Source organism: Thermobia domestica, chromosome 1, assembly GCF_964235325.1.
Source record: "Thermobia domestica chromosome 1, izTheDome1.hap1.1, whole genome shotgun sequence".
NCBI lineage: Eukaryota > Metazoa > Arthropoda > Insecta > Zygentoma > Lepismatidae > Thermobia > Thermobia domestica.
The window spans coordinates 65147334-65161548 of NC_137454.1; the positions used below are offsets into that span (position 1 = coordinate 65147334).

The 14215-nt window shown below is 35.0% G+C and overlaps 2 protein-coding genes across 4 annotated transcripts in view; one reads left to right on the plus strand and one right to left on the minus strand.

Moving 5' to 3' along the window:
• Positions 1–14215, minus strand: part of Rab3GAP1 (RAB3 GTPase activating protein subunit 1) — a 363483-nt gene that overhangs the window by 307275 nt on the left and 41993 nt on the right. The window lies entirely within an intron of this gene.
• The window catches only part of haf (leucine-rich repeat and fibronectin type-III domain-containing protein hattifattener), a 236752-nt gene that overhangs the window by 217001 nt on the left and 5536 nt on the right, over positions 1–14215 (plus strand). The window contains exons 5-7 of one of the 3 annotated variants that reach the window (XM_081758032.1): positions 6112–6749; positions 8346–8817; positions 12639–12818. In XM_081758032.1, coding sequence (XP_081614158.1) covers positions 6112–6749; positions 8346–8817; positions 12639–12818 — 1290 coding nt within the window. The remainder of the gene's footprint in view (positions 1–6111; positions 6750–8345; positions 8818–12638; positions 12819–14215) is intronic. The other 2 variants (XM_081758035.1, XM_081758041.1) reach the window with 2 other exon arrangements.

Sequence of the window (14215 nt, forward strand, 5' to 3'; positions counted from 1 at the left end):
AGATCTTTTTTGGAATCAGTTATGGATTTTTCAGGACGATAACGCCCCTTGTCACCATGCAAAGGTAGTCCAGAAATGATTCAAAGACCATACTGTGAATAGAATAAACTGGCCAGGACAGTCTCCCAACCTTAATCCGACAGAGAACTTCTGGTTTAAAATTGGTTATGAAATTTCAAAGAAAAAACCTTCAAACAAACGTGAGTAAATTGAAGCTTTAATATTTTCCTTCAACTATATTGTCACGAAAGAACTTCTTTTGAAATTGGTGCATTCCATGTCAGAAAGATGTAGAGCCGTAATTAAAGCAAACGGCTGGCCCATAAAATATTGATGTTCTAACATTTGACAACAATGTTATTTTCAAAATGCGTATTAAATGTACCGTATTTGTCAATTTTCGTGATTCTTCTATTCATATTATGTTATTCTATATTGTTTTATTCTGCACATATTTCACATTATTGTGTTCAGGCAGCTTTACTACAAAAAATATTTTAGGCATTAATAAACTAGTAGTAGATTTGAAATCAGCATGAAAAAATACATTAAAATCAATAACAATATTTAAGATATTGCGATAATTTCATAACGAAAAATGAAGTCAAACACAAAAATTAGGCAAAAAAAATGAGTGTGTTCAGAACTTTTTGCCACCACTGTATATATATATATATATATATATGTGTGTGTGTGTGTGTGTAAACACAAGAGTTTATAACGCTGAAATGCACAGCAGTATTCATATTTCATTCCACCCACTAGTTTTCTTCCTTCTAGTTTGCATCACAAATACTTTGAGGCAGAAGAAGAGAAGCTCTTTCTGGAAATGTACACGGTATTTCTGAGTTTCTATTACAACATTTGGTAGACGACTTCCTATATGCAGTAAAGTCGATACAGCGTTTTGAGTTACGAGCCGTACAACACGAAAATAAGACTTGAGGCAATATTGGCACGTCTTTCATGTTGGTACCTTTGATAGCCAGATTATTAGAGATTCTCCAATATCTTTGGAAAACTCTAATCAAAGAATCCTAATTAGGTACAATTAACTAGCACAAGGGCGACTTCCTTTGTTTCCAACATTTCCTTAAAAACTTTCAGAGTTTGTGCTATTTCATTTTTCAGTTCTTTGTAAGACTTACAGCTCAGAAACGAAGCAGATTTAGTCTTCCTATTTGTTTTCGTGAGTAAAATGATCTTTCAAATGATGTTGACAGAATTTCGAAACATTAGGTGTCGAGTTATTTCAAAATCGAACTAAAAAGTCTGGGTCTGATTTTACTGATTTCCTTTCCAGAATGCTATTCATTGAAGGAGACTCTAGATATAGTGCAGCACCCATTTCACACTGAATTATAACAATAGGACGAAAGTAAAATAATATAAAATCAAAATGGAAATACAAATAAAACAATAACTACTAGATTAAAAAAAAAATCACGCGATAACTGCATATTAACATTATGCCTTTACTGAATAAAACTATTTTTAATAATTTTGTAATTTGAGAGTTCGTAGGATAATGAATGTTGACTAAATAGAAATGTTAATATTATTACTCATATTTCGTGATTCGGGTTCTTTAGAAAGAACAATGTTGCTAAAAGAAACTGAGAACAAAATTGAACCATTCACAATGTTCAAAAGTAGCCATCGATCAGATAGGTGAACAATATTTGTGTCTTGATCAAATGAGAGTCTTACAGTAAGTGCCACTTGAGGCTAGACTATGTACTTCTGTGATATGTTAAGAGGATTCCAAGCATAAAGTTTGACGATCGATGAGATATGGTCTGTAATTGAGACACACATCGACCTTCCCTCTGGTTACTGACTTGTAAGCAATTAGGTAGGCAATGACTGTAAAACCAGAAATACGTTGTTTTCGAAGTTTCAGTATCATGTCACTAAATTGCACTTGAAACCAAGCATCTGGTGGCGTAGTCGGTAAGATATTTACCTATCAGCTAGACGACGAAATTTATTCATAGTTTTACTTTCGTTCCAAAGCAACTTTGAGGGTCTCCGACCCTTTGTTTTACCAGGATACCTGGGGCAAACCTGAGATAAATGAGGTCGGAGTGCATCGTCATCCAGCGACTGCAGTTTCACAAGTTATGTACATGATGGGTTCCAAAATAACTGACAGCAGAGCACAAGAAGCGTCTAGCATCCGGTTTCACCTTCCTGCTGCGTTACTACCAGGGAGATAATTAGTTTGTCAATAGGTTCGTCACAGGGGACGAAACATGGGTATCCTCTATGACCTCGCCCTACAGACCGAATCTCGAATCAAGCGATTGTTCCTCCTGCTGCGTTACTACCAGGGAGATAACTAGTTTGTCAATAGGTTTGTCACCGGGGACAAAACATGGATGTCCTCTATGACCTCGCCCTACAGTCCGAATCTCGAATAAAGCGACTGTTCCTCCAACTGAAGCGATTTCTGGTCGGACAACGTTTTGACAGTGCAGCTGAGTTGCAGACGGTTGATATTCTGGCCCCAGTCCTTGGTAACGAAATTCTTTGATACAGGCATACAAAAGTTGATGCTGCATTATGGCAAATACCTCAACAAGGATGCTGAATATGTTGAAAAGTAAATTATGTATCAGTGACTCCATAGGGACAAAATACTTTTTCTTTCTTATGTTCGTTTTTCATTTTACAGTTCATTGGAACTTACTTTCTGGATGCACCTCGTACATCTTTTGAACTGTTGCATAAACTGTACAGTGTAGTCCAAAGTTTTCAGTGGCTATACATTGAATTTTCATATTATTATTCTCAAAAATCTTATATTTTTTATTGCACAGGTATTACATTAAAAAAAAAAAAAATCCCATGTAAATTAGTAGACTACTTTTCAACGTTGTTTCTTTGAAAATACTAAGAGTTTTAATTGTGGATAAACAATATTTTTTTTTAAAGAAGGAAAGAAATAATGAACCAACATTGTAAGTGCCATTAAAACAAAAACCAAGGTCAATTAGGTATTAGTATTTCTAGTAAATTATAACTATTATTATCTGAGGTCTGGAAACAGTGAGAGCGGAATTTCTTTCAGTAAGATTTTATCAACAGGATACATCCGAAACTTTGGCAAGTAATAAGTATCTTTCAACTTCATCCAATTGGATTATTAACGCTTAATAGGAACATTGTTTCTTAATGGAACTCCTTGCAAGGACACAGACACTACAATGAAGAACGAAGTGGCCAATTAACCTCTTGAAAACAAAAGTCATTTAAAAAATTGGTAGAAACAACCTAAAACTTCTATAGGTCAGATTCTTATTAAAAGTTTTCTATTGTGTTAGATTATACATCTGCAAGGTCGATTGTGATTTCTTGGGTGTTAGGAAATGAAGACATGAAAGACATGAGCATACGGCATCAATTTTGTATGAACTGATGCGGAAACGATATATATATATATTCTTTTCCAATTAATTGGTAGCCAATCACCATTTAGGGATTGTTTCGTTGTCTCGTATATAAAATCTGTAACTACCTTTGTATTTATAGTGATAGTTGGCGACACTGTTACAAGTTAATATTTTTTTTTACAATAAACGTATTGTTATGCTCAGCGAGTAATTTAAATCAGATTTAAGTCTAATAAAAGCAAAGCTTGTACAATTGAAAATATTACAGTTAATTTCTGTAGCTTTAAACTGGTGTAGATCCGTATTTCTATTAAAACAAGCTACTTCCTCTAAATCATGCTTCAATCCATGTAAGAATTTAATGAAAATTGTAAGTACCGTGTATTGTGATGCTTATTAGAATCAGTAGAGCCATGCAGCGAAATGCACCAGTAGAAAAATTTAGCGTGCTATAGATACATCACATTGACTTGACATCTAGTCTTCCGTTGCAAGCGCTGCTATCGGCTGAATGAATTCCACTCTCTTTCTCTCGCTTACCAACAGCTGAACCCTTATCGGATCACGCGTGGATGTGTCGAGGGCGTGAGCTTTAGTTCGCATTTTTACCACGGATCAAGACATTTTGGCAGCACTATAATTGAATATTCTGTAACAAATGTATCTTAATTGATTATTATTAATATTTACACAATTCTGCCACGATTAAAGGTCAATCTTCCCCGCCTTAACCATCCGTTCATTTCGAAAACATTAGGTGTTGGAAGCTGTGTTTCTATATAACTTTATCTGTGAGCATACTAACACAAAGAATCTTACATTAATTAACGATAGATGCTTACTTTTGAAATCTTATTATATACTTCTTCTCAGCTGCCTTCTTAGAGTTTCAAAAATTCACACAAGTAGCGAAAAAATTCAAATGATATTAGCACACGACCGGTAAGAAAAATACAGAAAGAGTGTATAAATACGGCTATTTACTCCGGTTGATTTGAGTTATATTTCACAGTCTGAGAGTATAAATATAAGTTTGATGATTTTTTTTTTTTTTTTTTTTTTTTTTTTTTTGTAAATTAAATATTAAATGATCTTTTATGAACAAAAGTTTTACATGTCCAGAATGTACATACAAAAGCATTACATATAGTAACTACGTCTTGAAATTATGTCAGTGAGGTGTGCACCGTGGTTATTCAAACAGATCTCTGCACGTCGCCTCACAGCACTCACAGCTCGATGAACCATGTTCAGTGGGATTTGGTGGATTGCATGTTGAATGAGTTCACGCAAATCCTGTAATGTTGCAGGTTTTGTTGCATACACTTATACACTTGTTGCTTCAAGTAACTCCATAGGAAGAAGTCACATGTCGATAGGTCGGGCAAGCGTGCAGACCAAGGAACATTGGCGCGAAGAGAGACAACCCGTCCTGGAAACATCCTCCCAAGAATGTTGATCGATGCAATTGCTGTGTTTGACGTGGCCCCGTCTTGTTGGAACTACATCTGTCTAAGGCGACGCTGTCACAGTTCTGGGAGTAAAGTTTTCGAGCATGTCCACATATCAAGCACACGTGACAGTTACAGTGTTACCATCCTCGTCGTTGAAAAAGTATGATCCAATAATCCCATCAAAACAAACACCACACCATACTGTTACTTTAGGGCTATGAAGGGGCACTTCATGCAACAACCTTGGATTTCTGGGTGTCCAGTAACGGAAATTCTGTTTATTTACACACCCATCAATGTGAAAATGAGCCTCGTCGGACATGATTAACCTCTGTAGAAAGTTTGGGTTCTCATTAATAATTTGCAACAGCGTATTGCAGAATTGTACGCGAGTGTTAAAATCTTCAGAGAGCAACTTGTAAATCATCTGAATTTTGAATAAGTAAAAATGTAGGTCCTGGTGTAATATTCGCCGCACACTCCTATCTGACATGCCAAGTGACACATCATGCCGACGAGCTGAAAGCCTTGGACTTCTAATTAATGCTTCTCGAACACTCTCTATGTTGCCTGGTGTGCTCACTGAACGTCGACGACCTGGGGATTTCTTTGATCTTGTAGAAGCCGAAGCTCGGAACTTTTTCACCCAATTAAGAATAGTTTGTCGTGTCGGTACTTGTCCATTTCTGCCAATGTTAAAATAACTCCGAAACTTACGCTGCGCAATTGTTGCAGTCTTTGTTCTTGAAGAAACACTCCCCTGCGAAAGCGCGATGTTCGTCCGACCAACGCTCCATGGCTACTGACGGAAGGCTTACGTAATTCTTCCAATACTGCGCATGCGCACCGAACAGTCGAACAAACCTACATGCATACATAATGCTTTGAACCACTTTACAAAACAAAACAACAATGAGCACGTTATCTACCGGGTTACGTTTTCTATGTTCATTTTACATCGTCTAACTATTTCTGCCGCACCCTTTATAACTGCTTTTCCACTTGTCTTAATTAACTAGAATCTCAATCAAAACAGTCGATACTATGAAATGCCCTTTAATTTTAATAGTGTAGCAAGGGCTAGTAAGTTGATCCCTTTAGTATCTTGATCAACTGCTCGTCTTAAGAATTAAGCAGACATAGTCATGTGTTGGCTACTTGTGTAAGTTGAATATTTCCTGTTGGTTACAAGGGTATCCTACTTAGGCTTTACTTCATTACAAAAATTTTACGTATTCACTTTTTTTTCTTTTTTACTTCAGAATTTATATGCTCTTCTGGAAACGAAGTGGACAGTTTTCCATCTGCCAGTACAAAGAAGAATCCTTTTGACTTCCCACCAACAAGCAGACCTCCAGAGACATCTTCAACAACTCCTCAATCTCATCGTCCTCTGACAACTCGAAGATTACCACCATCTACGTCTGGTACTCCTTCCACAACTACTACCACAACCACCACGACCACCACCACGAAGCCTACAAGAACTACAACCTACACAACATCTCGAAGAACAACAACGTCTACTACACCACCCCCAACAACGACAACACCGCCATCTACAAGTCAGGGACCAAATCCAAGTCCCTCAGTTGTAGTGACTACCAGAGGAGGAACAAATCGACCCAAACAAACGTATCAGAGTCCGCCTTGGAGAAAAAGGCCATCAGTATTACTTGGAGGATTTCCGGATGAGCCCTCAGCCCGTCCTGCCGAAGAAGTAATTGTGAAAAATGCCTATCGACAGGATAACTCTGTCATCATACAATGGGACTCGGAAACATCAAATATACTAGGTTTTAGAGTTGTATACAGACTGTTCGGCGACAAAGTATTCAAACAAGGACCACCACTGGAATCTAGCGAGAGGGAATTCAAGATTAAAAATGTACCATCACAGGTTGGTGTTCATGATGTAAATAGATTTAGCTTTTTGAGTAATTTTTGTAAACGGTTACTTAACATTGTTTAAAGTTTGACAAACATTGTAAAATACTAAGAACTTCTAATACGTCAGACCGTCACAGTTTAAGTTTTTTTAAACTTAAAATAAGAAATAAGTTTCTTTTCCATTTGCTTGAGTCTTACAGATTACTTCACAATTTGAGCATGTCTTCAAGAGTTTCATGATCGGAAGTTTTAGTTTCTTTTATGAAGTTGTTTATTTGCAAATGAATTACGTTCTTGAAAGTTGAAAAGAAACTCCCTTTCTTCACTTAACTGTACAACAGTTTTCATATACTCTTTGCGTGTGATGGTATTTGTGATTTTTCATAAAACAAAAATAAAATTTGGGTACAGAAATCTATTGAATTCGCAAAGAAACTAAAGTTAATAGAAACTGCAAACTATGCAAATAAGGCAAAGTGAGGCGAGGAACAGTCCAAAATGAATTAAGTTATATTTAACTCACTAGATGCGATGCTTAATCTTATCTAACGTTTTTATTATTTATTTATTATTTTTTAACTTTTCCTACATATTCCATCTTTTTCACAGAAATTATAAAAATCGTAAGTTTTTGGGAGGTAAAGTGTAATAACAGGTTATGGAGAATTACTACATTAACTGACAGGATGCATATTTAATAATAAAATTCTAATCTTGAATTCCATTTGAAGCATCCTGACAAGGAGTCACCGAAACGTATTCGATTAAATTAATAAAACGGGTGCTTAAGTGCAGTACAAGGTTAATATTTCATGATTATGGAGTAATTATTTAAGCTACTTAAGGAACTAAACTGAGGTATCAATACGAATATTAACTTGGTATTAACCTTGTGTACGTCTATTTAGTAATTGCTGCTGAAGTGTTTAATGGGAATTCCCATCTTCTTTAACGACGTTTTCTTAAAGCACCTATTATAAACTCTAACTCATATTACATGACCTCAATTATAATTATTGGTGTTATAGAAGTATTAAACAAAAAATTTTTTCTAGTAATAAAAAAAAATATATAAATATCTCTATTATCAGTAACAAAAATTACACTCTTAAATATTTAACTTTCACAGTATCACTCTGAAACATTTTTTGATATTACTCCAAACTTTCCTGAACTGTGCAGATGAACTACACGGTTGTCTTCTTGCTACTGTGAACAGTGCTAATCTTCTATTTGTGAATAACGTGATGCATTCAACAGATTTTTTTTTACTGGTTTTGGTTTGTCAAAAGTATCCACAAACTAACACTCCCTTCTTTGATTTTTCACACGATGCAATAATTTATCCGTATTTTTGCCTATGATTCTGTAAAATAATGAACGGAAGACGTATACTAAGGTTAGTCCAAGTAAATAGGGGAAGCTACTGTTATGCAATTCTGTATAAGAGTTAGAATCAAATTTATAATTAACTGAACAGCGTGAGTGGTTAGTAATTCCAATGAGTTAAATAGTTACCTCTTTTGCAACAGCATAATAGACGTTTTATCGTGCTTGTGTTCTAATTTTTGTGAAGACTTAAGTTGCTTTATTTTAATTTCCACAGGAATGCATTGTGGTATGTGTGATATCACTGGAAGATGTGAACGTAACCCCAGACACAGTGCCATACCCGCAATGCAGAGAAGTTCGCACCGTCAACCCAACTACCAACAACATGGACAAGATCACCATTGCTGCCAGTGCTGCTATTTGCGGCACTGTTGTTATAGCAGTCATTGTGTTCATTGCAACGAATCGCCGGCGATCTCGTAAGCTGCACACACTGCAGAAAAATTCAGTGCTCCCACCAGCAACAAGCGTACCAACTCCAGCTGCCCCATTATCTTCACTGGCAACACTCAGTGCCTTTACAACGCACAAGGAATGGGACCAAGTGTCGATGTACAGCAACCGAAGCATTCCAAGGGCAAGGGTCTATCAAATGGATCGCCCAGGTAGCTACAGCATGCACCAGCACCAACACCATCACCATCGACACGTAGACACTGGTGATGGCTTTGGCTTTATGGGAAAAGGTACTATGGAGTGCACAAAGTATATCTTTTTTGTTTGTTTGTTTGTTAGCTAGTTTATATGGCACGTTAGCACAAAAATACTGTTTCAGTTGTTGTTACCTAGCACCTATTGCACATAAAGGGAGTAAGTAGATATTCCACTACCAAAAAGTCTCATTCATCATAGTAAACGAAATCAGTATAAAAAAGACATCACTCCGAAACATATTATGCGAATAACCTTTGAAAGAATAAACCAACTCAGCTCAGCTTTATTTCATTCACACGAAATATAATTCTCTAGGAAATATCGAAAACTGTTTAAAGTGGTCATTTCATTTACTTTATGCTCTGATTCCTGAAAATTCCTTGCACTTCAAGTTTTCAATTCTTCCCTCAAGCCTTGCTCATGGAAGATAAAAACAGGTATAGAAGTATCAAAAATATCAAGGAAATATAAAGGGATGATGTACTATGACTACTTTTCCTTTAGATTTCTTTGGTGTTTTTTTATTTTTACTCCTATTGTTGTGTCCAAGGAAAACCCAAAGTTTCAAAGTGCAAGAAGTTGCAAGGAACCGAATTTAAAATAAGTGAATCAATTTTACAATTTTTGAGCGTGTTAGCATATTGCCTGTGGTTAATTAGTCCATTTGTTCGACATTATAGTCAAAAGAACATATGGGGTCGCTGGCTCAGTGGTAGAGCATTCACTTCTAGTTCATGGGGTCCCTGGTTCGATCCCAGCTCGCGCCAAGTGGATTTTGTGGTGGACAAACAATATGCGTAGGTTTTCAAAGAGTTCTCATGTTTCCTCCCACTTTTATAATTTCACCATTTCATTCACTTTCATCATCATTCTTCTTTAGCCCACATCGGACGTAAAATTGAAAGGTTTCATTTCATTTTCAAAGGGACATATATAGCGACAAAACTCCTCGATCTCTCTTATATCGGAGTTACGAAGGAGAGATGTAATTTTAACACTTTATTATGTTACTAGCAGAATGCCCCTTCTTCGCACGGGGAGTATACGTTTCATTTTGAACATAAAGGGCACCAAAACTGTCACCAATCAACTTCGGGAGCCCAAAAACTATGAATTCGACACTAATATCAATCATTTTCAATTGTTTTTACATGTCATCATCTCCCTTTGGAGTACTAATGGGTGCTGAATTTGGATTTAAACGGCATCGGAAGTATCACTGTTCATCTCAGCGACGCCGAAAACTATTGATTCGACACTAGTATCGGTCACTTTTAATTTTAATATAACTCCCCCTCTCCTAAGTTGCACTGTCAAAGTGAAATGATAAAAACCACCCCATGTCTGAAACCCTATCTACGTTGAAATTTGATAGATTTCGGTCATATGAAGAGCGGATTAATAATATAGAGAATTCTCGACAATCTAACATCTAAGTTAAGTCATCAGAGCTAAGAAAGAGTGAATATTACTACTGTTTCTCTCGAATTCATTTCATGGACGATGAAAAAAATAGTAATAACACGTCAAGCTACGTCAACATCGAATCGAATTACGTATTTCAATGTCTCCAAAGTCCAAAATATATGCATGCAAATACTTAGTAAAACAGTTACTGCACAATTTATGTTGCATGGCATGAGATGCTTGTCAATTAGAAATGAGCTTAAATAGTTTCATGTTATTCCCTGGGAGAGGAGGATGCCACTACACATTTGGATCACAGAAGGCAACAATAAGCGTGGAGGGATTTACAATCTTGACCCTCTATGTATTACATTAAATGTCTAGCATTTTCTACTGTTTTATTTATAATTCTTTAGGTATAAAATTACGATATGAATTTTTTCACATTTACTAGGTAAACAATATAAAAAATTTGTAAACATTAACTTGAAAAATACTATGGCTAAAAATAATTACGCAAAACTGATTGCAGTACCTCTAACAACAATGATGTCGTAATTGATTTAGGCGACGAATGATTGACTAATGCGGAATATTTCAAAATAAGTAACTTTTACCTCATCGATTTTGGCCAATATCAAAATTATAAAATTTTAATTATCATAATGATATGTGTGGTATTTCAATAGCCAAGATAAAATAGTTTTACCAGCATTTTCTTTTTCTTTTATAGCTTTTTTTTCAAAGGTAACTTTAATATGAATATGGGTAACTAAATTTAAAGCTTAAGAAACTCGAATATTTATCGTCCCAGAAACAAAATTCACAATTAAATTTAAACTAGTGTCAAGTCAACCCTATCAAGATTATTATTACCCGCTTCCCTAAGATTCATCTTTATACTAATCCTTCCATCTTCTTCATGGCTTCTCAAGAGACTTCTTCCAAAAGGTCTTCCAATTAGAACCCTATATCCCTTCTTGGAAGCAACGAATCGCAGCCACTTTAGGCGTCACAGTTTTATGAATGCAACTAAGCATAAAATAATTTTTAAGATCCAGGGGTAATTTGATTTCTCAACAGTGAACATAGATACCACTGAATCGGTTCTAACTTGAAATTTTATCCAAAATATTCCGATAATTCGCGAGTGTTAAAATTTTTTTATCCACTCCGAATTATTAGTACTGGATCAATAATAATGATATGTATTGTTAAAGATTTAAAATGCTTTTAATTCTTTAAAATTATGCTGTGTTTATTTTGCATTCGTAATATCAGGACATCTTAAGATGTGGAGGACTCAGTGTTCCATAAGAAATACACACACAAGTGTAGAAAAATTCTAATTGGGAAGCATTTAGAGATAAACTAAAAGAGAATAAGTCAGAATACAAATGAATATTAACCCTAGAAAGTCCGTGCTCGCATCTGCTACGTGAAAGAGAAAGGGGGAAGGGACAGTGTCAAATTTGCCCGCGCTGGTTTTAAGTAGCTTTCAAAGTATATTTGTTCAATTTGAGTTAACGTGTGGAAACTAAATGTCAAAAAAGAAGCTTTTCAAGAAATTGTGCTTTTTATTTGTAAAAAATGAACTAAATACAGTGCGTAAACTGATTATATATTATATCAAATTTCTTATAATACTATGCAGAAAATCATTATAACTAACAGTCCACAAGTTCTATGAAAGGCCAAGTGTTTATATAAAGGGAAAAAGTAACACAAGTTTTAAATATAAAAAGCAAAAGCAAATAAAAGAATTTTGGGGAAAACAAAGATGGGTAGCACCTATGACCGGGGAGGGGGGAGTCAAATCGGCCCGCAAAACATGAAATTATTCTTTCTACACAAAAACAATGCAGTATATTCGTTTAAAAAAAAAAAAAGAAAGCAAAAATGAACCTTTCAACAAAAGGAACAATAATAAAAAAAAAAAAGAATCCTGAATACATATTAATCCATATAAACTAAGTAAAAAAGAACTCGCGGACAAAACTAGCCCCCCCCCTGGTCTTTCTAGGGTTAAGGAAGAGTGGGTATTAAAAATTCTGACAGCATTATGTTAGCACAAAGCCGAATTTTACTGTATTTTTAGTTTCTGTGGCGATAAACATTTGAATTTCTTAAGTTATATATTTAGTTAGTTGTATTTACGTTTGAATATTCTCTCAGAAATAAATAATAGCGGAGTAACCGTACGGTCCTGGTTGATATAAAGTGAAGGGCCAAGCCAATAAAGACAGACGATATATAAACATCAACAATGAATCTTGGGATGTATATATCCCAGTACTTGCGGAATTATTGTTTGCATTTTAACCAGAACTAAGAATTTGAAAAAAAGACAGATTCCTGTTCTTGACGTAGTCAAATTTATTAGCTAGACTACATCTACCACAATATTAAAAACCGAAAAATAACACATAGCCCATTATTTCAACAGGCTCCGTAAACGCTGGCTATGTGGCAGATGACATGAGATCCCACACTTCTCAATTCAGCAGTAAAACAGGGAAACCTAGGTCTTTAGCTGATGGCCAATCACAACGCAGTTATTCTGGCCTTTCTGGCAAATATCTTTCTGGGAACTCTTTCAACAGTGGTCATTCTCTATCCCGACCAGGTAAGCTACACATATTCGCTTGTAGTGTGTGCTTTTTCAAAATTATATGTTGCTTGTACGCTTTTATGCTTGTATGCTTTTATTTATGTGTTGCATGCATTTAATTTACTTATTTGCTTTTTGTCATATTGCTTTGGTGGCGGTTCGTACTTTTAAAGGTTGCACTACGTTCGACCAGTAGCTTGTATGTATTAAAGTTTTCTGTAGGAGATTATAAGTAGAATCCTAAATTAATATTTTACAAATTGCGTTGACATTGACGCATTTAAAGGTAAATCAGCACTAAAATATTCCTACAATAATCTCCTCAAAGATTATGCAGCACAGAAGAAATAACTGCAGTTAGAATTTACCAATAAAGAACTTTAAAGGGAACAATGTACATTTCTCCAAGATATAATTGAGCATCAAAAATTTTTAACTCCCAATAAATTTGAAATATGGCAGCAACATATTAAGAACAAGGAACTGGACAAAATACAATACTGGAGAGTTTGCAGTTAGAAAACATTATAACCTTACATTTATATATTGCAATTTTTTTCTAAAAATCTAACTTTGGTAATTCAGAAAAGAAAGTAGATATTAGGATAGTTAATTTTAGGTCGGTTTTACTTGTTAGATTTAAAATGGTTTTATAAAACTATGCAGGGACCTACGCAGCAATTTATTACAGGAGGGGTCCAAACTCAGTATGAGGTTAAATTATATTAAAATCTTTAAAATCATTTCTAAAAGTAAGCTAAATTTACAGGAAAGTGAGAATTTGGGGATGGTATTGGATATCCGTACCAATCCTCCGAATCAACCCCCTGTGTACATCCCTGAAACTATGGTACGTATGAAAACCGTACAGTAATTTTAAACAGACTTCATTCAGAAGTTTTGTGCTATAATTAAATTCGATTTGAGCGCAGAACAGAGGGAAATATAACCAATAGGATAAGTATTTATCTTGTACAGGATGATTTTGTGAAGGAGGGTGCTACGTGATGAAAGTATTTAACTAAATCAACTTACATGACAAAAAGAATGTTTGAGTAAAAATTTGAACTGTGGGATTTGTACCTTTACATTCATTGAAGATTTCCATTCTTTAGAGATCGGGGCATTTACTTTTTAAATATAGTAGAAAGTAGTGATTTTAAAATTATTTGTAATATTTGAGTACCCGAACATTTGTTTCCAATATTCGAACAATTATTCGTTATTCGAACAACTGTTCGAATGATTATATATTGCTTATCGTTACCGGAATATATTCGAATAACGAAAATCGAATAATTCATTATTCGAATAATCAAATAATTCATTATTCGAACATTCGAATAATAAATTATTCGGATTTTAACAGCACTAGTAGAAAATATTAAATTTTGTTCATAACAAAATATTGC